Consider the following 22,598-nt stretch of genomic DNA (forward strand, 5'->3'; position numbering starts at 1 on the left):
TCCCGAAGCTCCCAGGGGCAAGGGAAGCTCTCTGAAATGCTGACTTGGAAGCAGAGTAAGAAAGGCCAAGGAGCAGGACGGGCTTGTTTAGCTGTACAAAATCACACTTGGGTTTTTCTGGTTCCTGAGGAAGACAGACCCAGCATTAGAGCTGAAGCAAGTTACACACTATAAGGAATATTAGCAGAACCAGGACCATGACAGCAGAGGGCGACACTCCATGCTGAGACCACGCTGTTCCTGAAATAACAAGGAACAGACTAAGAGCAGTGTTTCACAATCCTTGTCTCCTTATGGACCAAGGCTTTGCTGCTTGTCACAGAATCACTTAGGTTGGAAAAGACCTCAGCAATCATCAAGTCCATCCCATGACCAAACACCACCATGCCAACCAGACCATGGCACCAAGTGCCACACCCATTCTTTCCATATACAGCTCCAGTGATGGTGACTCCACCATGTCCCTGGGCAGCCCATTCCAATGTCCAATCACCCTTTCTTGTGAATAAATTCTTCCTAATTTACAACCTAAACCTCCCCTGGCACGGCTGGAGGCAGTCTTCTTGTTCTGTCGCTGGTTGCTGGGAAGAAGAGATTGACCTCCACCTGGCTATACCCTCCTTTCAGGCAGTTATAGAGACTGATAAGGTTTCCTTTGAGCCTCCTTTTTTCCAGGCTAAACACCCCCAGCTGCCTCAGCCATTCCTCGAGAGACTTGTGCTCCAGACCCTTCACCAGCTTCATTGCCTTTCTGTCATCACCAAAGATGACAGCACTCACTAAATAAACAACCTTAACAAACTCCTTTGTGTGAATTGACACACTTTTTACATCAGATTCCCCATCACAAGTGGACATGGCTTTTCCTCCCACTTATATTTGCTTCATGGTGCTCCCAAACAGCTGCAGAGCCGCTTCACAGGGCAGTCAGGTTGGAAATCCAATGAAATGGCACCCATACATATTATAAAACTTGTTTTTCCCCTACCCTAGGATTTAAACCCATCTACACAAGCAGTTTTAAAGAAAGTGCTCAGCAGAACATCAGAAACAAAGGAAGATGAGCCACAATGAGCAGTCCTTGCTGTGTTACACTTCCCTGAAGGCCTCCAGCGGTGCTGTGCATCTGTAATGATTAAATGAAATAACTACCTGCTCTTGAGACACACATGGAGATTGCACAACCTCCACGATGTGCTCTTAAAATCCTCACACTGAACTTAATCTCTTTGGCTCATTATTAAAGCAAATGCACACTACAACAATAAAAATAAAGCACATGTCTATAGCCCCAAAGAAGAGAAGGCTATAGATAAATCTTTTCCAGTTTGAGCCCTGTCTACCTCTTGCTGGCTTAAGGACTCTTCCGGCTCATTTTCGTTCCTCTTTTTAAGAATTTGGTCAAGAAAATGGTTTGAACAATTCCGACTATTAGCTGAGTCTGTCTGGCTGAAGGGCAAAAATAGCCATCTTTCAGTCTGAGCTTTAAAATAGCTCCTACCCAATGGGACTCAAATGTTCCCCAGCTGGGCAAGATGTTTATTTCTCTCCCTCCTTTTTAAACATATAATTTCAACCCATGTAGTCACTGTGGTCAAGCATGACACAGTCCAGAGTAGCAGCTCTCAGGAGAGAGGGATGAGAGTTCCTAACACCCTGACTGCATCACAGACAAAGCCTGATATAGCAGCAGCCCAAGGGCAGCCGTGCTGGAGCCTCGGCCCCGTTTGGAGCTGCTTTCCACACACTGGGAAGCGTGACTCATTCCGTACATCCAGGGAATAGGAGCTCTGCCTGGCACTTCTTGTCTTGCCAGGCATCATGAAAATCACAGACAGAATTGCATCCAGTACAGCATGGTAGAATAAGAAGTAAACACATGTAGAATAAGAAGTAAAAAGCCACAACAGAGTTTTGACTAACTGAGATTGCTGAAGAGGTGAAAAACTCAGTGCAATAAAGTAAAGGAATTGTAATGTGGAAGTAGGCAGAACTACTGCTGTATGGAATAAAACACTGGTGATGGCGGGCTCCTGGATTAGAGCAAAAGATAACTTGCAACCACATCATCTGCATTCAAGAGAACCTGATTTTAGATGCAGAACTGGCCAAGTAGCAGGCAACAAAAAGAACAAATAGGAAGACCTTTAACTTCACGCCTCTGTGATTTTTAAATAGTTTTTCATGATAAGCCACACTTTGTGAGATTTTTCACTATAAAGCTCTTGGGAGATAACTCAGGTTCAGTATACTCATCAGCAGCTCAAATGCATTTAATATTATGCTCCAAAGATGCTTGCTAATCTTGAAAGGACTCCAGACATTGCCTTTGGAGTAAAAAAAGACGGTAGAGAAGGGCAGCCTTTAGAGTCAAAAAAACTGTGCCACAGATTCGTTTTCCAGAATATAAAAAATTTAGTTCCAAATTCAGCACAAGAAGCCTCCAGAAGGAAGTCAAGATTTCTTTCTTCTGAGGAAAGAAAAAAGGGAGTAATGTACTAATATTACTTAGTCCAGGGGTTATAACTTATATATGTCTATGTACATATCGATATATTATATTTACTATAATTATCAGGGATTTTTTTTTGGTAGATAAGTTAATTTAAAAAGAAATGCATGCAAGAATACTTGGGCAAACTTCCTGGGCAGAATCACTATTATAAGTTACCTAAAGAGCCACAAATTATATTCTCTTGCCTCCCCAAAAATAAGGCATAGAAGGCCTCCGCCTCCAGTATTCCTTTGATGTGGCACAACTGAACAGAACTGGTCAGAGGCATCGGCTCCCTCCTACCCCCAGCACTGTCTCCAAGCAGTTTTTCTACCTTTCTCAAGAAAACTAAACTCCCCATGAAATGCCTCTATGGTCCACATGAACCCCATCAATTATTTCCAGTAGAAAAGGACAAGCAGTACTTGCCAGCATTTCCAAAGGGAGTTGCTACAGGCTGTGAATTTTTGCGAATCTAAATAATTCATAGGGTTATCTAAATGAAGGCCATTTCATCAGCTCATGAAAGGCCTCAGATGCACCTTTTGTTAAAGAAGTTACACCAAGATTTCCCTAATTTTCCTGATCACTTTTTTAATGGCTAAGAGGTAACCAGAGATGTGCTTAGAGCCCTCTCAACACCACCTGGCCGACTGTGATCTTCACCACCTGGAACTCCACAGCACACACACATCAGCACTGACTGCGATCAGACTCTAACTGTTTCATGTCTGTCTGTTGTTTTGTGATTAATTTTGCTGTTTTTTTTTTCTCTGCAGTAAAAGAGAAAACATATAGACACATACCTAGGCATTATATCATTGATATAATAGCCAGTATATGTGCACAGTTTCTTCATCCACACTAAAACACTTGAGTTCCACCTTGCTTACACCTTTTAATTTTGGGGTAAAGCATATTTGATGGAACAGCCAAACTTTATTTGTAAATCAGAATGAGCACTGATGTTAAAATTTACTTTTCATTTTAAAAACCTGAAAGTTGAAGCCTGGTATGTGGTCTGGAAACCAATGGCTCAACACCACTCTCTTGTGGGCAAAGATATGAACCTTCTGGCAGGACTGAGCATGCAAAAGTGCAGACAGCTCCAATAAAAACAAATATCTTTTGAGCCTAATTCTGTCTCCCCCACAGTCAGTTAGACCCACAGATCATTGCTGCCAGAGACAGGCATATTAATAAATGTTAACACAAAATCCTCTGAGATTTTACTCTTCTTCCTTTGTTTAAAGTGTCTGTCTAGCAGCTGCCACAGTGAGACCGATAAAAAAAATCTTTTCACCTCCCTGTACTCATCTGCTTTCTTTCTTCTATGTTTATTCTTTATTGTTTGCTGCATATCCTCCCTTTCACTTAGCTCAGCAACTGCTTGCCTCCCCTCTTCCCCCCATACTTTACCTTGATAGCACAGCACCTCTTTCTGGTGAGAGAATTACTAATCCACCACTGAAAAGGTTTCCAAAAAGCACACTGTCTGACACAGTGGAACGGGCTGAGGACTGGAGCACTAGGACTGATGGCTCCAAGACAAGCCCAGGTCTTTCAGTGACATCAGAAAACAACCAGAGATGTTCTCAACTGAAGCATTTTGTCATCAAAAGCAAAGCTAGAAAATTTTGCTTAATGAAGTATTTTGTAAATACGTACCAGCTCTGAGAAGCAATAATTCCCCAATATCCTCAAAACCAAAATGTTTCCTCCCCACTGTCCTGCAAGTTCCAAGAAAGCTGTTTAAACATAGAATCATGCAAAGCCTACAAATCACATACAGTTTTCCAATAATAACTTTAAACTCCTACAAATTTCCGCTTCAAGTTTCTGCACAGTTCTTCAGAGTCTGGCACTTTTTCTGTGAATTAAGAACTTCAAGGCAAGGGTAATAGCCATTATCAGAAAATCTTATGACAAAAAGAGTTGATATTTCGTTATCATTAAATTAACATTGCTGAACTTGTCCTAATTTCTGGGTTGCCACCTGAACAGTTTTCTTTTATTGGCTGAGAGTCCGTCCATATCTCAAACATTGAAAAATCACAGCAAATCCACTTATCTTTGATAACCCAGTAAAGCTAATCTGATGGTACAGCACAAAGAATTTTGAATAGATAAAACCAATCATTTTTTCAGCATGCACAATAAAAGAAAAAACAAACGGGAAGTTCTGAAATAATGCCCGCTTCTTTCAGACACTACACCGACTGGCTGACAGACAAGCAGAATTTCAACTCCAATAGGCACGAATTAGTTTCCAGGCAGAAAAGCAGAGATAAAAGGGAAAAGGATTTAAAGAATTTCTCATGGGCTTTTGTCAAAGGGTTTTTTTTCTGCTTAGTCTACAGAGTGAGGGCTCAGCTCTGATATCAGGCTCTTTTGGGTTTTTTTAAAAATTTTTTTATTAACTATAAACTTCACAGTTGGCCACATAAAACATGGTAAATTTTTATACATTTCTCACTGTATTTTTTCTAATCAACACCCAATGTCTACTACCTTTTTGGGTGAATAGAAGAGAAGCCAGTAAAACTGTATCTTTAAAAAGAACCAATTAAAATATTATCTAAAGTGACTGAATTTTCAGCATTTGTACTATAGTTCATACCATTCACACACTTAATTTCATTTTGCTTCAACCTCTCTTCCAGTCATGTCAACACAATATGTAAAGTGTCCTCCTTAGGGTGAGAGGATACTGGCAGAATGTGGAATTTGAGACTGGATTGCTGCCTTTATCACTGGAAGTGCCTTTGCTCTTATATTGGTGCGTCCCCTCCACTATTTCTGGACAACCTCCCAGAAAGTATTCCAGTTCAGATGGAGCATTTTATGGAATAATGAAATGACAAAGAAAAAAAAAAAAGAAAACAAAAAACCACCAACTTATTAATGCTTGCAGAACCAGAAGCCACAAAGCCTCTGCTGCAGAGGCTCATGGAGGTTTCCACACTCCTCACCAGCTCGCTCTGCGTTGTCGCTATGGCAGACAAGCAGCATAGCCATAGCAACAGCTTCCAAACAGCAAACTCCTCAGAGTTATGCAAGAGCCTCCAACCAATACTGGGTTTTACATACCTAATTTAGAATTTGTAGCTTTTTGCAGGCTCACACGCACCATGTGCAGCATACTGACACACCACTGGGAAGTTCAGCAGGGACTGGCATCCCCTGTGTTCCACTTTTTGAGCCAACAGTGCAGCTGCCCCAGCAGATCCCTTGGTTCAGCTCTTCTGGGGCCAGCTGATGCAGCAGAAACTCTTGTCTTTCCCACACAACCACTGAGCTCCACTGGCCCGGAGCCCATGAGCACTAAATTGTCTTTCTGATTCAACTAATCCACCAGAATTCCACCAGCCCATTGTCCCCTGTCCCCCGTCCCCCCCCCCCCCCCCCCCCCCCCCGGCCTCATCTCATGGAAGCCTAGGATTCCTTGTTCAACCAAGACCCAAAGAGTACCATCCTCCTTCACTGACACCTGCAGCACAAGGCACATGCTGACAAGGTCTGTTGCAGACACCAAAACATATCTCAGGAAAAGCAGCAACATTTTACAAGGCTCGAGGATTTCCAGTACATCAGTGGCAGGCCAAGAAGGAGCACCTCTTCTACTGCTATGGTACTATTTCTTCTTTATTCTTAATCAAAACTTTAGAATGCTTTATATCTAACCCTCTGCAATTTTATTCCACTGACTGCAAAATAGCTGAAGCTTTCATACAGTGTAATCTGTTTTAAGGATAACACATTTCAGATGTTTATGGCTAGAACAGAAAATTACCTTTGTAAGAGAAAACAATGTGTAGTTACTGTGTTGAGGAAGACAATCTTTATCTTACCACTGGAATAATTATTTTTCCAGTGATTCTGCAAAACAATAAAGCATTATGGCCAACAAGAGCCAAGAAAAGCACACACCTCCTTTGGACTGGGGTCCAGCTGAAAACCATGGTGTGACCTAATTTCCCTACACTTCAACAGTCTCTTGAAATATCAGTTTAGGAACCTTAGTCCAATAGACTAAGCCAAAAAAACAGATTCACCTTCTTTTCTCATATTGGAAAAGAAAGAGAGAGAAATGCTGGCAGGTCTTGGAGGAACCTTTCAAAAATGTGTTGGGAGACCTAGTGAAAATATGTACCAAACAGGGAGCCCTTGAAAGAAATGTAGGATCTGGGAGAAGACAAACCCCACCAACTAATATCAAAATATGTCTGCATAATAAGTAATCCTCATTTTGATCTTCCTGATCTGCTTAAATTACAGACAGTCCTGGTTTAAAAAAACAAACAAAAACCCACAAAACAAACAAACCCCCCCAAAACCCCAAACAAACAAACAAAAAAAAACAACCCAAAAAACCCAAAACTCTAAAAACTCAAGATCTAACAAGAGCTACACAAGTATAAAATAAAATGAAATGGTAGAAAGGAAACACAACAGATTAAACAATTACAGTAAGTTAATGTGACTGGTTTGTTAAAAATTGTTTTAACTTCTCCAGAAATATTTTTGGTTTGGTTTTGATCTTATTGCAGTCTGCCATCAAGGACTTATGTCTGATAGCTTTTGCAGCTGTAAAACTGGCAGCATCAGAGGGATCAATTCTCATTATCAGCTATTTACTGGTACAGAATGAATGAAATTGTCTTAATGCCTTAATTGTTTTTTCTTTTTGCGATCTCTTCTTTTACTCAGATCAGAAATCTGCCTCAAAATCTGCTTTTCAGTTTTATGTGTGTGTGTGCACATGAACCAGCTTCTACATGTATAATGTGCTCATGCTCTCACTAAGGCTTTTGAAACAGATCTGGAAACAGGAATGTGCTATACCAGTTGTAATTTAAAAGTATCACACTTATACTTTTATTAAAAATTCATGTCATTGATTAGTATTTCAAGTGACTGCTGACACTATTAGAATGGCAGCCCTGTAGCCTCCTTGCCATGCAAACCCAGTAGTCCTAATTAGCATTGCTTTCTCAATAACCCAAGATGAAATATTGTTAAATTACTCATTTCTTGGTCAAAAACCCTATCATACACAAGAAATGTTCCTATTCATCTTTTGGCTAGGTCTTCCTACAGAATCTCCTGCAGAGTATAAAGATTTCATTTTCCCAGAGAGATGTCTCCCTGCTCATATTTTTTTAAAAAAGCTTATTGTGTAATCATTCCTTTCTGACAACTCTATTAAACGTATGTGTTACAATAGCTTGCTTTAAAAAATTCTCTTTTTTAGGACATATTTGGAAAGTAAAGCAAGAATGAAGTGCCTTCCCACTTAGTGTAAAAAATATTCTCTCACAATCCACCATAGGACACTCCAATCCGTGTGGTCAGGTTACCCTAATAATTTAATACTTATTCAAGACCAAATACTTAAGTCAAGACTTACACTTCCTATGGGCTGCTGCGGGCTTGCTGTTAAAAAAGAAAATACAAAAGCCCTGTCCTGCCACCTTAACTCAGATTTATTACAACTAGTTTTTGATTATTTGAGCAAAGGTGGTAAAGAGAACTTTTACAGACAGAGACAAGCCAAATTAGGAAATTGCAATTATAAATAAAACACAACACAGAGAACTTTTCATTTATAACTCTCAAACTAGTTAACCAAGACAAATATGACAAATGAGAGTTTTAAAAAAGGAAACTCAGTTAAGTGACATGCCCAGGTCTGTGACGCTCACCAGTAAGAAATGGAAACCAAGCCTACCTGACATTCAAATCCTTCTTTCCTCAGTCACTTGCCAGGCCTTCAAAAAGCACAGTATGCAGTTTTTAGGGCTTTACATGAAATTGGATTATTGCCCTGTATTTCTGATAAGTTGCCTGCACAATCCTCAGTCTAACCACACTTGCCTTGATCTGAAGTGACTGCCGATATCCAGCCCAGTGAGGCATTTTGCCTATGCTCATTATTGGCTTTTGTTGTATTCTGCCTTTCCCTCTGAAAACATCTTAGACAACTAACTGTGAATGCCAAAGAGATAATAGATAATTAGTCAAGAGGTAATTTGGAGACCAACTGCAAGGAAAAATGGATTGCATACGAGATATGCCCCACTAATGAGTATTTCGATCTTCATTAACGGAAAGATAATGACATTAAACAATGTTTAACAGAGGGATCTTCCAAAAGTGTACACTTTGGGTGACAATTTCCAAGAAAACATTGAAGCAGGACTGCATCCAAAGCAGGACTGCACCCCTTCTTCAAGCAGCCTGGGCAGCACTTCTGAGCTTGGAGACCTGCTGAGCAAACTTTCACCACTTAATTCTTCCTACCGGACACAGAGGGGAGCAGCCAAGAGACACGTCAGCCATAGAGGTACCACAAGCAGGCACTGCCTCAGAGTTCAATAAAAAAGAGGCATTTTTCACAAAGTGGTATCTCATAGGGGTGGATAAATACTTACATCTATTTGTAAGTATTTAAATACTTAACCTATGTCCATTCACACCTCTGCCTCTTAGTAACACCCACCTGGAGTTTGTGAACACAGCCCATAGCTTAATCTCTGTCAAAAGAACTGAGACTAAAGTGTCCTCTTGTTAAGCTGGTTTCACATCTGAGTTTACAGGACACTGCATAACAATTTTGTGGGTCTCTAGACTTATCAATTTATGGGAGCCACTACATTGCTTCCATCAGTCATTTCTAGGTCATTATACCCAAACCCTAACTTGTTTTGTTTTCATGTTTCTTGCAGAAAGGAAACCTCTAAGCCCTACCCCTGTACCATTAACTATTGTCCTCTACAAGATCTGGAAAACATGAAGGCTGTAGCCCTCTTCATTTGTCTCGTAGGACCAGTTTTTGCTATTTCAGTAAGTCTTCACCATGCTATTATTATCAGGCACTTAATTTCCCATTCTGAGAATATTCTATGCTTATGGATGTGTAGATATCCATATATTTGTCTTTTTTAGACCCATCCTGTAAACCACAAGCTCAGAACTCACAGACAGAAAACTCCAGAAAAGGTACTCTTCTTGTTCTTTAAGCAATAGGAGGTAACTTACATTATTCATCATAAATATAAAAACACATTACCACATACATACTAGTTGGAAAATCAATTTATGTTAAAAAACTTTTGACCCTCTCACCTCAAGAGTTAGTGCCAAGTATCTCATGCCTGGCATATTAGCAATTGCAAACAGGACAAAATCTAAAGCTCAAAATGGAAGTTTCACATATTGACAAAATTACCTTAATCAAATCCCCACATATCATCATTACCCATATTTGCACAAGTAATAAGCTCCAGTGACAGTGAAAATTGTTGTTATTACAGCTCCAGTATAGGAGGAGGATGAAATCCTTAATTTATCACACCAGAGGATCATATGCAGTCTCAGATGTGTAAGAATTTTAGCCACCATATGTTTCATTATTCATGGTGCAGAGCATTAGACACAGCTTATCCTGGCAGAGTACTCTGTGGCTGACAGGCCAGATGCCCTGATGGCAATGAAACAAAGGATTTCACCAGCCCTCCCTATGCCACATATGTGTGCTATTGACGAAGCCCACAGTTTTGCATTCATGGCTGACCCAAATAAAAATTCCTTTTAATTGCACTGTTCTGATGAGCCTTTGTGACTCAGACACGACAGATCTTGTCTCCAAGCCACTGGGTGTTTCAGAACTACTAAACTCAGGTCATGCTCTGTAGTAAGAGATTCAATAATGCCACTGGCTGGGCTATGGGGTGTACCCAGGAGCTGCATCAAAGCCGGATAGCTTTAGCTCTGAGGGGGGCCAGTCAGCCCAAGCTCTGGCAGCGCCTCCAGCCTGCGCCTTAGCAAGCCTTTAGTGATATTCAGCTTTAGTGATTCTCAGCTCATGAGTGATTTCAGCTCTTGGGCTTGCTAGGCTCGGCTGGGGCATGCAGCAGGCATTCGGAAGACCAGGAAAGAGAGGAGAGCGCTGTGTGAGGTTCCGAGAAGATGTCTTTATTGGTCTTCTTCGTAGCTCTTCCACGGAGTGTCTCGAAGGGTCTCAGGAACAGCAGCTCCGATGAGCCGGGCAGAAACAGGGGTTTATATAGGGCAGGGGAGGATTGAGAATTGTCCAATGGTGAGGGTTAAAGGAAAGTGACCTATAGCCTTACAGAGAGATAAGCCAGGGTCCAGGAGCGGGAGAGAGGGCCTCCTATTGTTCAGTCATCCTGACTCAGCATTCTGCCTCTGAACGCCAAGGCAGGTTTGCAGGGCCTGTGCCTGCTACAATTCAAAATCCCAACTCTTATGCTAACCATTTAAAAAAATTTTAATTATAAACTATATCGCACTCTATACAGCTTTCCAGATACATTTCATATCAATCTGGATCATGCTCTGCACTACAAAAACAAGAAATTAACTTTTCCTAATGAAGTATCCAGCAGCGGAAATGTTATAAAGATTAGTTTGCAGCCTACAGCTGTCTACCAGAAATAACACACGTAAGACACTTGCATCAAAACAAAACCTTGCAGTAGCCAATGAATCATCAGTTCCAAGTGTGTGCATCATCTAACAAAAGCCAGCTCTCCCCCACAGTATCTAATCACAGATAGTGACTGAAATTTGCCCAAGTTCCTTCACAAGCACCTGAGTTCTAAGAGCTGATTTTACCCAGGGGACAAAGGTATAACAGAAAGCAGCATCTGGAAGCCGTATCCAGGCACATTTCTGCAGAACTGGTGCAGGACAAGGCTTCCTGTCAAGACATGAGCCAAATCTTTCTCAAACTGCTACTTCAAGCACAGGTACCCACAAGAGAAAATCTTAAAGACTGTTTGGCCTTGTGTTTTCTGAATCTGTAGAACTTTGGAAAAGCTCCACAGTGAATTTCTGTTAGATTGGAGCAAACATACAATCTTCCCCTGAAAAAGTTAGAGTTGGAATTGATACAGTGAATATAGTACTATTTCCACATCAGCAAGGACAGCGGGCAAAAGACAAAATTGTAAAACATTAGGATACCACTTTGACATTAGGAAATAGGATACAGCTGATCTACAAGAATCAAATTAATATTTCCAATCCTACCTTTAAAAATAAAATAAATATAAGTGTTTGTGAGTAGAGTGCTAGTTTCCAAGCAGTCAAACTAATGGAAAAAAGCTATTCCAGCAACTTGGATGGACCAAGTGAGAAGGATCATTCTTCCCAAATTAAACCTTCCAAAATCTTTAAGAAATATCAGCATCAGGTGCTGTATTGTTGTAAGCAATAAGCAACACTGAACATCCATGGATGTTGTTCAGAAACACACACAGCAGCGGAAAGGTAATTGCTTCAGCAAGACCTGACAGTCATTTTAGTACCGCCTTTCTCCTCAAGCATTTGAACCATTTCCACTGAAGGTACCACTTTTGCTATTGTCTTGACAGATTAAGAAAAAAAAGGCACTCAAACATCTATTGTTGATCTTAAAATTGTCACCACACACAATAGTTCCTGGTGACTTCAGCCAGGAAGTAATGATATATTGGACTCAAAGTAGATTTATATATGGATTATAAGATCAATGCAGGGCACTTCTCAGGAATTACTACCATGACACCTTGTGAAAAGTACTCTCTCTTCGCCTGCTCCTCTTTTCCCAGGTCCCTTATCTTTCCCTTATCTGTGCAGGAAGTTATGTTTCACATCCCCCTTCTCTGAGGTAGGTGATAATTACTGCAGCCTACAAGTGCCTATGGTTATGACTAAAATACTAATACTAAAATTAAGCATTTTGAGATTTCACAAGACACCCATATGCATCTGTCTCTGAAACAGAGTTGCATAGACCTCTCCAGAAACTCCATCAATAAAAGAAGGAACAGATAAACAGATTTTCTGAGAAAGAGAAGGCACGTCAGCTGTGAATGTAATGCTCTAGGCTAGTTCAAGAGGAGCACATACAAAGAAAACAAATAAAGCCAGTGCCATGCTTTGCAATACAAGGCAAAAATAACACCGCATTAGCTTCAAATAAATCCTAAGATATATTAATCTGTTATTTTAAATTTTTTTAAGAGTGAATATATTCATTCTGAAGCTTCAAAGGAAGAGAACACAGGGTATGTAGACAAGGGTGATTTGCTGCCCACTCCCAGAAACTTAAAACCAGGCTCTGAAGACAGGGATGAACCCCAGACCATGAGGAAACAAGAAAGCACTGGCAGCGAGCATCAAGCGAAAAACAGCCTGAAAAGCATCGATTTCCTTGCACTGCTCAATAAACTAGGTTTGGCTTCTAATAACCAGGACAGCGACTCTGGGAGCAGCGGCAGAGACCAGTCCAGCTCAGAGTACGACCAGGTCAGGAAACATGAGAAACATAGGAACACGGCAAACCGACACCTTCCAGGCGACGCAGAACACCCAGTGGGTGCTTTCAGGCTTCATCATGAGCATAACATGTGGAAATATAACAAAAATGCTGTTGGTCTGTCCGAAAAAAACAGTGAAAGCGATGATGAGGAAAGCATGGAAGAAGACAAGAAATGGGGTGAAGAAACTGATTACAGAGACACAAAGCACAAAGACGATCAGATGCACCAAGATGACTGTTACAAAAGACAGCAACATGAGAACAGCATGCAATTAGATGAACTCCTGAGAGATTCCAGCCAACCAACTTGGAAAACCAAGAGACACAGCGAGAAATTTGACCTAGAAGAAGAAGAGAGGGAGAATAGGAAGAAGTCCTATAAAGAAGAAATCCCCCTCTCTGAAAAAACTCATAATGAATATAAGGATGGCAATCAGCAAAGTCAAGAGAGAAAATACCATACTGAAGTGAACTATCAGAGTGATCATGACACAGTGGTGAAAATACAAGATAGGGAAGACAGTAATGATGATGATGGTCACAACAATGGTGACATTGATGGTGAGGAATATCTCAGCAATACCTGGAAAGAAACAGCCTATGAGGAAGAGGAGAGAATCCAGAGTAATGACCAGGAGAGCACCAGTACTGAGCCTGAAGGGGAAGGAACCACTGAAGATGACACTGCAGTTCACAGAGAGACTAAGGATTACCAAGTTGTCAAGATTAAAGACCTTGCTCACTCTGGACAAGATTATTATGGTCATGAGCCACCTGATTCTGACAACAAGCAACAACTGAAAATTAGTAGTTCCATTCAGAACATGAATTCAATGGAGAGTGAAGAGAAGGTAAATTATCTTTAAAATAGAACTTGAGTACTTCAAAAAGGGGGAGAGGGACCAGTTCTAAATTTAAATTCCTGATGATTGAAATGACCTGTTGGAGAAAAACAGGTGACTTCTTCATATGCAGAAGTCTCACCTCCCCTTATACTCACTATTCCTCTGGTTCATGCTGTGTCACTGCACCCAGAGCACTTAGGTGAATTGGACCAGAAAGGAAGTGAACACCATTCACATAAGAGCTCCAGACCCAGTGGGGTGTGTAATGAAACACACAAATAAATATAGATACATAGATGCAGGCCAGCCTGTACACTCATCTCTCACAAAGATTTTTAATGCAACTACACAAAAGTGAACAACTTGGAAAGGCAGGACTAGAGTCAATAGAATAATTATAAGAAACTCAGGCCTTACTGAGCTCCCATTTCTCTCTCTCTCTCCACCTCCTACCTAGTTTTTTTCCCCAAATAACAAGAGCATACTACCAAAGGCTTTATGCTCTTCTCACAGATTTTGCATAGCAACTTCTCTCTGCTGAAAACAGGGCAAACTGTGCCTCAGTCAGCTCTGTATTTGAACCTGAAATAGTCCAAGTATTTTTTTTTCTTTCCCAAGATTTACCACAACTTTCTGCTTATGCCTCTGTGACTGTGCAGGTTAAGACTACAGACAGTTCCCATGGCAAGATGGAAAGTGTCAGCAACAGGAATGAGGAGGCTCTCCTTGGTAAGCCCCAAGCAAAGCTGTCATGTGGCTCCCAACTCTCTGCCACTGGGGAACTTGCTGGTCTGCATTTCTTTTCTGCCTTTTGCAGCACAGGATTTCACGTGACTGAACTGTACTTGTGCCTAATCCTGTGTTCCCAGAGAATCTCTTCCATGCTCCCTTGGATTTAGTAATTTGTTAGTGAAAAATATTTGTGGCAGTGCACAAATTTTTGTGTCAGTTATACAGAAATGGGGCTTACCTTGCACTGAGAGCTTTCAGTTTCAGAACAGTAGCTCGAATTCAAGTAGGAGTGGGACAAAGGCCAGTGCTTGATTCAGCAAAGACAGATGGAATATGTTTCACCAAAGGAAGCTGGGAGTGAACGTCAGTCCCTACAGAACAAACAGCTTACAGCTTTTTCTAAACTAAAAAAAATAAAAAAATAAAAAATTTCCCCACCCAATTCAAACCTGGGACTGCTAGAAGTCTCACAAAATTTCTCATTTAAAGTTTGGCTTGTTTTATTCAATACAACAGCCAGCTTCATAACAAACTTAAAAATGCATTTGAACTTCTTGATGAATACTTGGCTGTGTTGTGCGTTGGCTCTCAGTAGTATCTGACAAACACTTGGTGTTTATCCCATCACCTCTAACAGTCCCTCTTTCCTGCTAGGACTGCCAGACACATGCCGGAACTTCCATTGCAAAAGAGGCAAAGTCTGTCATGCAGACAAACAAGGGAAACCCCACTGCATTTGCCAAGATCCTGCTGCTTGCCCTCCCACCAAAGATTATGAGCATGTGAGTATTTCACCCAGTGCACAGGACTGGGAAAAGCCACCTAAAGTGTTCACAAGATAACATACTCCCCTGCTATTATTTAGCATGGCTCTACCCTAAAAAGCATGCAAGTGAGTTTGAGTGATTCTAGTAATTGAAAAAATAAGTATAAAGCACTCACTGAGTGTGGTTTGAGAGCAGTATGAATCCATGTAACTACATGGTAACTGACTTGCTTCATTCAGTCTCAGGGATCGTAGCTTTTCCCTGTCACTAAAAATTCTGTGTATCTGTCTGGTATTTTAGAGCACATGCTTAGTACACATCCAGTGAAATAATCCCACAGCATCTCAGAGGCTACATTACAACCACAGAATTAAACTGAAGTGTTGCATAACTGGGCATACAAGTACAGACAACTAGTCCTCATGTGGGCATACAACAATGACTAATTCCAACACTTCTGATTACATTCTGAATACCCTGTGGTATTCACCACATGTTAATGATGCTTTTATTACTGTAATGCTTTGGAGTGACAAGGATTTTTCTCAACACAGTGGTGGTGTTATAGGTAAAGTGCCAATTAAGTCAAATCAATAATTTGCGAAAGCCTAATAATAATAATAATAATAATAATAAAAATAGAATTTATTTCGCATTCGGATTACAATTTATGCCAGCCACGAATCAAAAGGACAGAGCCGAGCCCGGAACTCGGCTCTGGGTGAACGCAGATCTGACCCCCTCGTGCATCAGGTCTGGTGAGTTCACGAATTCTGCTCAGATCAGTTCAGGTTTGATACTCTTTTTCATGCCTGGAGCTACTTTTCCTTTGTCCTTTTTTCAGTCAAGTGAGCTTTTCGATGTTTCTCCCGTGTAGAATAGATCTATCAGATGAACAAACAGTGCAGGCTTTGTAGTCTCGGGAATATTCACGCTGTCCTCTTGTTCTTCATCTGGCATATGCAGATACCTGTCTCTCCTTGGACAAAAGCGGCATCGCAGTACACAAACCGCGTCCAGGAACACATACATGTTGAATAGAGTTTACAGGGTTTTTACATGCTAGTAAGATTCCCACCTCATGCTAAATTGACTATCAGGAATGATACTATCTCTGATTATCGGTGGCCACAATGGGCCACAATGGGCGCTGATGTCTCGGGTGTTCCGTGATTTAGTTGGAACTTCTCCTTCACTTGCTAATTTCAGCCCTTATTCAGTGTGCACCTGTGGATACTGTGTTTCAAATGAAGCATGAGGTAACCAGTTTCCCAATCCTGTGGCTGATTCTGGGAGCTTAGGGGTTTTATGTCAGTTCCCAGGGACATGTCTGGACATGTACCTCAGTGTATTCTTTCCCTTCTATTTCATGAATTTTAATATATTTATAACACATCTAAGTACAATAATATTTTATTCGAACATGAATTTTAATATATTTATAACAGTGGGGTCATGGTTTTCCTTCCTCTAGGTTTGTGGTACGGATAACAAGACTTATGATAGCATATGTCAACTCTTTGGCACCAAATGTCAACTGGAAGGGACAAAAATAGGACGCCAGCTGCACCTAGACTATATGGGCTCCTGCAAATGTAAGCTTTTTTTCCTTTGAAGAATACAGCTTGGTATAAAGAGACAGTACCCTTTACCCATCTGCCAGCCCTAAATTACCCTTCTTCCTGTAATCTGCCACTTGTGCATCAATCATCTGCTAATTAAGGCCTTCAAAACCCTAAACATGTTTAAAAAGTATCTGAAACCTAGATATCTCTCCTGTGCTTACACCAATTTTTTGTTGACCTTTTCTTCTCCTGCACTGTCTTATATGTTCCTATAGCTATAGTCTTTGAATATTTTTGTAAATCCTTAACCAGAAAAACAGTGTTTACAGAGAGTTAATAAATTAAAATGTCCATCTCAAAACCCCATGAAAAACAAAAAATAAAAAAAAATCAACAAAACTTAGATGCAAAATGCTGAAGTCAGGATCTAAAAGCCAGAACTGATTTCCAGCCTCTTTGTCTGCTGCATATGGTAGGAGGAAAGTGCATTCCCAGCCAGAATATTCCTTTGCTGTCAAAATCTCTACTTTCATGCAACTGACTGATCAGAGCTTCACTGCACAACTATGCTCAAAAGCTGCACAGATATATAAAGGTTGTGGCTTGCACAACTGGTTAAGCACATGCACTAAAAAAATTGTTGATTTATAGTTGAACACATTAAGTGCATTCAAAATTTTATGTAAGAACAGTTCCATCAATTCTAATTTTTACTCGAAGTAGATCTCAAATCTCAGAAATGCTCAAATGGGGACTTAACAGATGACTTGTTAAAAAAGCTTTTCTCGTTGGCACAGACATCCCCCCCTGTACTGATTATGAAGTGGATCAGTTTCCCCTCCGGATGCGAGACTGGCTTAAGAACATCCTTATTCAATATTATGAACATGACCTGAACACTTCTGGGATTCTAACTGAAAAGCAAAGGAATAAGGTCAGCAATCCTTTTCAAATAAGACCATGCAGTTATAGGGACTAGTCCAGAACATTTCATACAAAATGGCATGAATTAGATGACTTCTGAGATGGCTTATTTCCCACCAAAACATGTGCTGCTTGCCTCAGGACAAAAGATGTGATAAAACTGGTTTAATCTCCTAACAAGCTGAGGCTACTGCCCCCCTGAGCTGAGTCTGAAAATTAAAGCACAAGAATTTCACTTTCTTTCTAGTTACTGCCAAAGGTGACATAGACAGCAGCAAAAATGTCGTGGACTACTAAGGCAAGCTTTTCATGCTACATATGGTCACCAACACTAAAACATATTTCCCTAGGGGTATTTTATTATCAAGTTTCCTTTCTCCAAAATACGTTCTTGCCAGATAGTTCTCTTCAGGACAGATCTTCAACCCCAAACAAAAAATAACAATTTCTGTGTTGAGCTCAGGTAAAAAACATCTACTGGAATGACAAGCGCCTTGTGGCTGGTGACCACCCGATTGAGCTGCTCCTGCATGACTTTGAGAAAAATTACCACATGTATGTGTATCCTGTGCACTGGCAGTTTCACCAGCTTGATCAGCACCCTGTTGACAGGTAAAAAAATATCTGTGGTTCAGTTCTGATTTGCTGATTAAACTCATTTTCTAAACATCTCAAGGGATTCTCTACATACAGAACCAGTCCCTTAGCTGTTAGAAGCCAGTATCACCCCCTCTTTAACACAGAACTTTTTCTCTCATTGTTTTCCTGATCATATCCTAGGTCAGAATCTGCTATCCTCTTGCCTTGCACAGTCATGTATTACACTGTAAGCTCTACAGTGTCTTAATACCTACTAATGCTCTCAGCCAGGAAGAAGTCCTGTAATTACTGAAGCTAAGAGAAAAAGGCTAAGTACAAAGGACAGAGCCCTGGCAGCAAAAATCCACTAGTGAGGTATCCATAGTTTTCAACTAACACAACAGAGCAGAGGTCTCTCAGTTTAAGGAGCACATATAGTCACAGTTCAGAGGAAGCTTCTACCTTTTGAGAACATAACTCAGATTTCAAGGTTTTGGTCATATCAACCAGTGATGGGATCTGTATTTCCAAGTTCAGACCTTCAATATCTCAGGACAATCACACCTACTGTTTTAGAACATAGTTAAGCACTTTGCAAGCTTGATATCCTGAGGATTAACAGCAAAACTCCACAAGTGATGAGCTGTGAGCAAGTTGCTCCTTTCAGTACCTGTAATTACTACAGAATACTTGTTCTAGGAAAAAAGATGTTGGCAAACAAACATGCAGCAAAAGCATTTTAGCTCATAGATATTAAGATATTAAGATAGATATAAAGATATTAAGATATCTTTATCATGACCTGGGACATATTCACTACAGAAGCATCACAACAAAATCCACTGGGACATCTCTGATAAAGCCATCATCGTTGTCTTCTAACATCTTAGATCAGCTTCGATAATCCTGCTGATTTATTAAGGAAATGTGGCTCTCCATACCTGCCCTTTCTTTCAGATTATTAACACACTCGGAGCTTGCACCCTTGAGAGCCTCCCTTGTTCCCATGGAACACTGCATAACCCGTTTCTTCCAAGAGTGCGATGGAGACCAGGACAAACTCATTGCTTTGAAAGAATGGTGCCACTGCTTTGGGATTAAGGAAGGTAAACCTAAAAGAATAGGCAGATGTACCTGACAGAATGTTCCCACCAAGAACATTACTCAGACCTCAAAGTAAGGCAAAGAAATTGCAAGCAGAAGTCCATGGCTACTGTGCTGAGAGGAAAACAGAACACTAATAACAAGACTACAAAAGGTCAGTGGGGTTAACAACATAGCACAGGTTAATCCCAGAAGAGTTATGGGATGGAAGGCATTTGGCCAAACAAGCAGACTGAAGAAATGTGTTTAAAATCCCAGTAGCAAGTCCCTAATTAAGGTGGAAGCTTATGGGGGGATAGAATAGAGATGGTATAGAAAGTAATCTTACCCCTAAGGAGTAGCAGCTGGGCCAATTATCAAAAACGAGGAGAAGGCCTAACTTCAACAGGCCAGAGCTGTAACTAATAAGAACAACGACAGCTATAAAAGAGTGGGTTGGTTTGTTAAGAGAACTCACCCCAAAGTAGGAAGGGAACTGGAGTCACTTGGTTACCTGGTGAGAGAGAAAGGGTGTGCTTGGAGGAGCTGCTCACCAGAAAACACTGAAAAGGTATGAAACTTTTGTAATAAAGAGATGATAGCATAAAATTCCTGTTACATATATGCAGATATGACAACAGAGGCTGATTCTGGTCCGAAGTTAGACTCATGGAACCTTTGCTCTTCCCAGAATTTTTCCAGCTCTTCTTATGACATTTTATCTGTTATGAAGGACGAGAGCTGCTAGGAGTTATCTTAGTACATGTATACTTCTGCCAGTGATTGCTCATTCATAGCATCAGTCACTTTATTGACAGTGATACAGCATAAAAAAGTCTATTTGGCATAAAATGTTGATAATGTTTTCTTCTTCTTTGTTGCAGAGGACATAAATGAAAATCTCCTTTTCTGAGCCTGGCTGAACAGACTCCCACAACGGCACTAAAACTGATGAATCCTGCTTACTTCTGAAATTAACAGCTTTCAAGAAAATGGTGGAATGAGGTTCACTGAATTCTTATCAAACAATCTAAGTGCAGAAAATTTCTACATTCATTAACAGCAGAAAAATTTAACTACTTCATAGCTAAAAAACCAGTGTTCCCCCCACATGTATCCATGATCTTTCTGAACCAATAACTACTACTAACCTAATGACTAAGCTGTTCACAAAACTCTTTAATAGAATTATAGAATGTAGATGTTATCACCCACTGAAATGGGACCTGTTTCCTTTATTGACTGTATTGTCAGCTTAACACGCTGCATAGAAGTATCAAATAAAATAGAAGTCTATTTGATATATGGGTTTCGTCACAACTTTGTTGAAGAAAATTGTGTTTCTTTCACCTTTGCCCATCTTTTGCTCTCCTCAAGAGGCACAATTTAAGCATTAAAAAACCCAGGACAACATGAGATTACTCCTGAATCCCCATAAATTTGTGATTTTTTAAGGTAAGCACTTCACTGAAAACATTCCAAGCATATTCTGCTTTAAGGAAAAAGCCCCAAATTCCTACAAAGGATAATCAGCAAACACCTTTCATCTGAACCATGTCACCTCTCCAAAGAAAAGAAGATGGGAGTCAGAAATGCTATTTTGGTAGCTTAAATAGTGGAAGTCCCATCCCCCTCTGCTAATTTGCTCTTGAACCAGCAAAGGCTGATGCCCTGGGATACAATGAATTAAGCTGTGATTGTTTTCAACACAAGGACTTCTTACACAAACCAGAGATTACTTCCTAGCATTGCCAGTTTTCCATAATCCTGACTTGTTGCTCACTTCACATTTTGCAACATTACACGGCAGTGCGTAAATAACTCAACCTGGATGGCATGTACAAAAGCACATTTTCTATGCTAGTTCCATTTCGAAAAGATCCTTTCTCTGGGATTTCAAATGTCTTGGGAGAGAAAGTAATTTTGACAGCACTTTTCCAGCCTGGCTGCAGCCTATTGCTTATTTGCTCTGGTTTTTGTTTAACCCACACAAAGTTGGATGGCAGAAAGCACAGCTCTCAAACTCCAAGTACACTGTTGGTACACAGCTGGCCTCAAAAGGTAATTACTTTAAGCCATAAATTCCCATTTCTTCAGGAAAAAGAATTCATGATGTCTCTCGGTTTGCAGCCTCAGTACTCTCAGTATTATCATCTGAGTACTCCTCCAGCATCACTACAGTCAGAATATCTACAGTGAAAAAATAAACAACAAATACTCTTTTCATAACACATTTCCCCTGTCAAGCCTGTCAATCCCCTAAGGATTAGTAGGGGTTATTACAAAAAAAACCCTGCAGTTTTTATCAGCTGAGAAGTAAACTAATAACCCAAAACATCTGCAGAAGTCATGAGTCATGACATCTTGTGGTTTTCTGATGCAAGACAGAGTATTAAAAACTGTATATAGAGACTGGAGATCCACATCCCCTGACTCTCTAAGAAGGATCTGCTCTTGCAGATCATGCTTTCAAAACCCAACTACACTGCTGGGAGTCAACTCTGCATAATGCATCACATCACAGAAGAAAGCAGATGGGCAGGAAGAGGTGAGCAAGGATTTAAAGAAAAATTTATACCTCTTGACATTACCTTTTCTTTGAAAAGAACATACTAGTAACTCTGCAAGATTCACAGTGTTTCCTGTATAAACACCCATAACTCCTCCAGGTTTCACCAGCTAATTGGGAGGCAGGGGTAGAGTTGAAAAGGAGGAAGTCCTAAACCCATTAATTAGTTAAGCAGAATGTGGATAAAGTCTCAACAGTGCATGAGTGTGTCACAGTACTGTTACACAAGGTAATTCCAGACCATGACATTTATCACCAACTTACTTCAACACGTGGATCAAAATTCCTGAAGTCCTCAGGTCTCAACATCAACTTTCAGCTGTCACTGTCACCAACTCCTGACACCAGTACACAATTAACAGCAATTGATTAAAAACACCGAGAGAAATGTCAGCAACTGTTGCGCAGCCCCTGTTAGCAGCATAAATGCCATAGAAAGCCCCCATCAGCCTCCTGACTGCAAGTTATTCACATCACCTGTAGTGTAAGAAACCAGCACAATTTACCAGATTATATTTCAAGGCTGCTCTTACTAGTGATTCTGTTTATGATGCAGTCTCCACAATGGCTGTACTGTACCCACAAGCCGGGGGAATAGAAGGAACCACAAAATTCAGCTCCTCAAATCAGTCACCATTTCTTTTGACGCAGAGGCACAGTCACACACTCAGCCACACTGTAAACTAAAAAGTAATTGAATGAAAATTAAT

General features: G+C 40.5%; 2 protein-coding genes across 6 annotated transcripts in view; one reads left to right on the forward strand and one right to left on the reverse strand.

The window, feature by feature from the left end:
* LOC119700132 (integrin binding sialoprotein) overlaps positions 1-14,665 on the reverse strand; it is a 43,006-nt gene extending 28,341 nt beyond the window's left edge. The window contains exon 1 of the mRNA XM_038134596.1: positions 14,640-14,665. The gene's annotated coding sequence lies outside the window, so the exon portion shown is untranslated. The remainder of the gene's footprint in view (positions 1-14,639) is intronic.
* On the forward strand, positions 5,914-22,545 carry SPARCL1 (SPARC like 1). Of its 5 annotated transcripts, none has more exons than XR_005256677.1 (11): positions 5,914-6,125; positions 9,223-9,340; positions 9,443-9,496; positions 12,527-13,675; positions 14,329-14,398; positions 15,056-15,183; positions 16,643-16,763; positions 17,531-17,667; positions 18,121-18,269; positions 19,194-19,494; positions 20,204-22,545. XR_005256677.1 is itself a non-coding variant. In XM_038134582.1 (11 exons), the coding sequence occupies exons 3-11, from the start codon at positions 9,287-9,289 to the stop codon at positions 19,372-19,374; spliced, it is 2,043 nt and encodes a 680-aa protein (XP_037990510.1). In that variant the 5' UTR covers positions 5,914-6,125; positions 8,636-8,840; positions 9,223-9,286; the 3' UTR covers positions 19,375-22,545. The 5 variants fall into 5 exon arrangements, 4 of the variants coding, with proteins under 4 accessions (XP_037990510.1, XP_037990512.1, XP_037990509.1 ...); XM_038134582.1 differs by adding an exon at positions 8,636-8,840 and having other exon boundaries at positions 19,194-22,545; XM_038134584.1 differs by having other exon boundaries at positions 19,194-19,342.
* The last annotated feature ends 53 nt before the right edge of the window (positions 22,546-22,598 follow it).

This window comes from Motacilla alba, chromosome 4, assembly GCF_015832195.1.
Source record: "Motacilla alba alba isolate MOTALB_02 chromosome 4, Motacilla_alba_V1.0_pri, whole genome shotgun sequence".
In the NCBI taxonomy this organism is placed as follows: Eukaryota; Metazoa; Chordata; class Aves; order Passeriformes; family Motacillidae; genus Motacilla; species Motacilla alba.

What these genes read in the sequence shown, in the direction of transcription:
- SPARCL1 (XM_038134582.1), top strand. Translation starts at nt 9,287, where the DNA reads ATGAAGGCTGTAGCCCTCTTCATTTGTCTCGTAGGACCAGTTTTTGCT. An exon ending in GACCAGTTTTTGCTATTTCA is followed by an intron (nt 9,341 to 9,442) that starts GTAAGTCTTCAC and finishes TGTCTTTTTTAG; the next exon opens with ACCCATCCTGTAAACCACAA. An exon ending in CTGAAAAGCAAAGGAATAAG is followed by an intron (nt 17,668 to 18,120) that starts GTCAGCAATCCT and finishes TGTTGAGCTCAG; the next exon opens with GTAAAAAACATCTACTGGAA.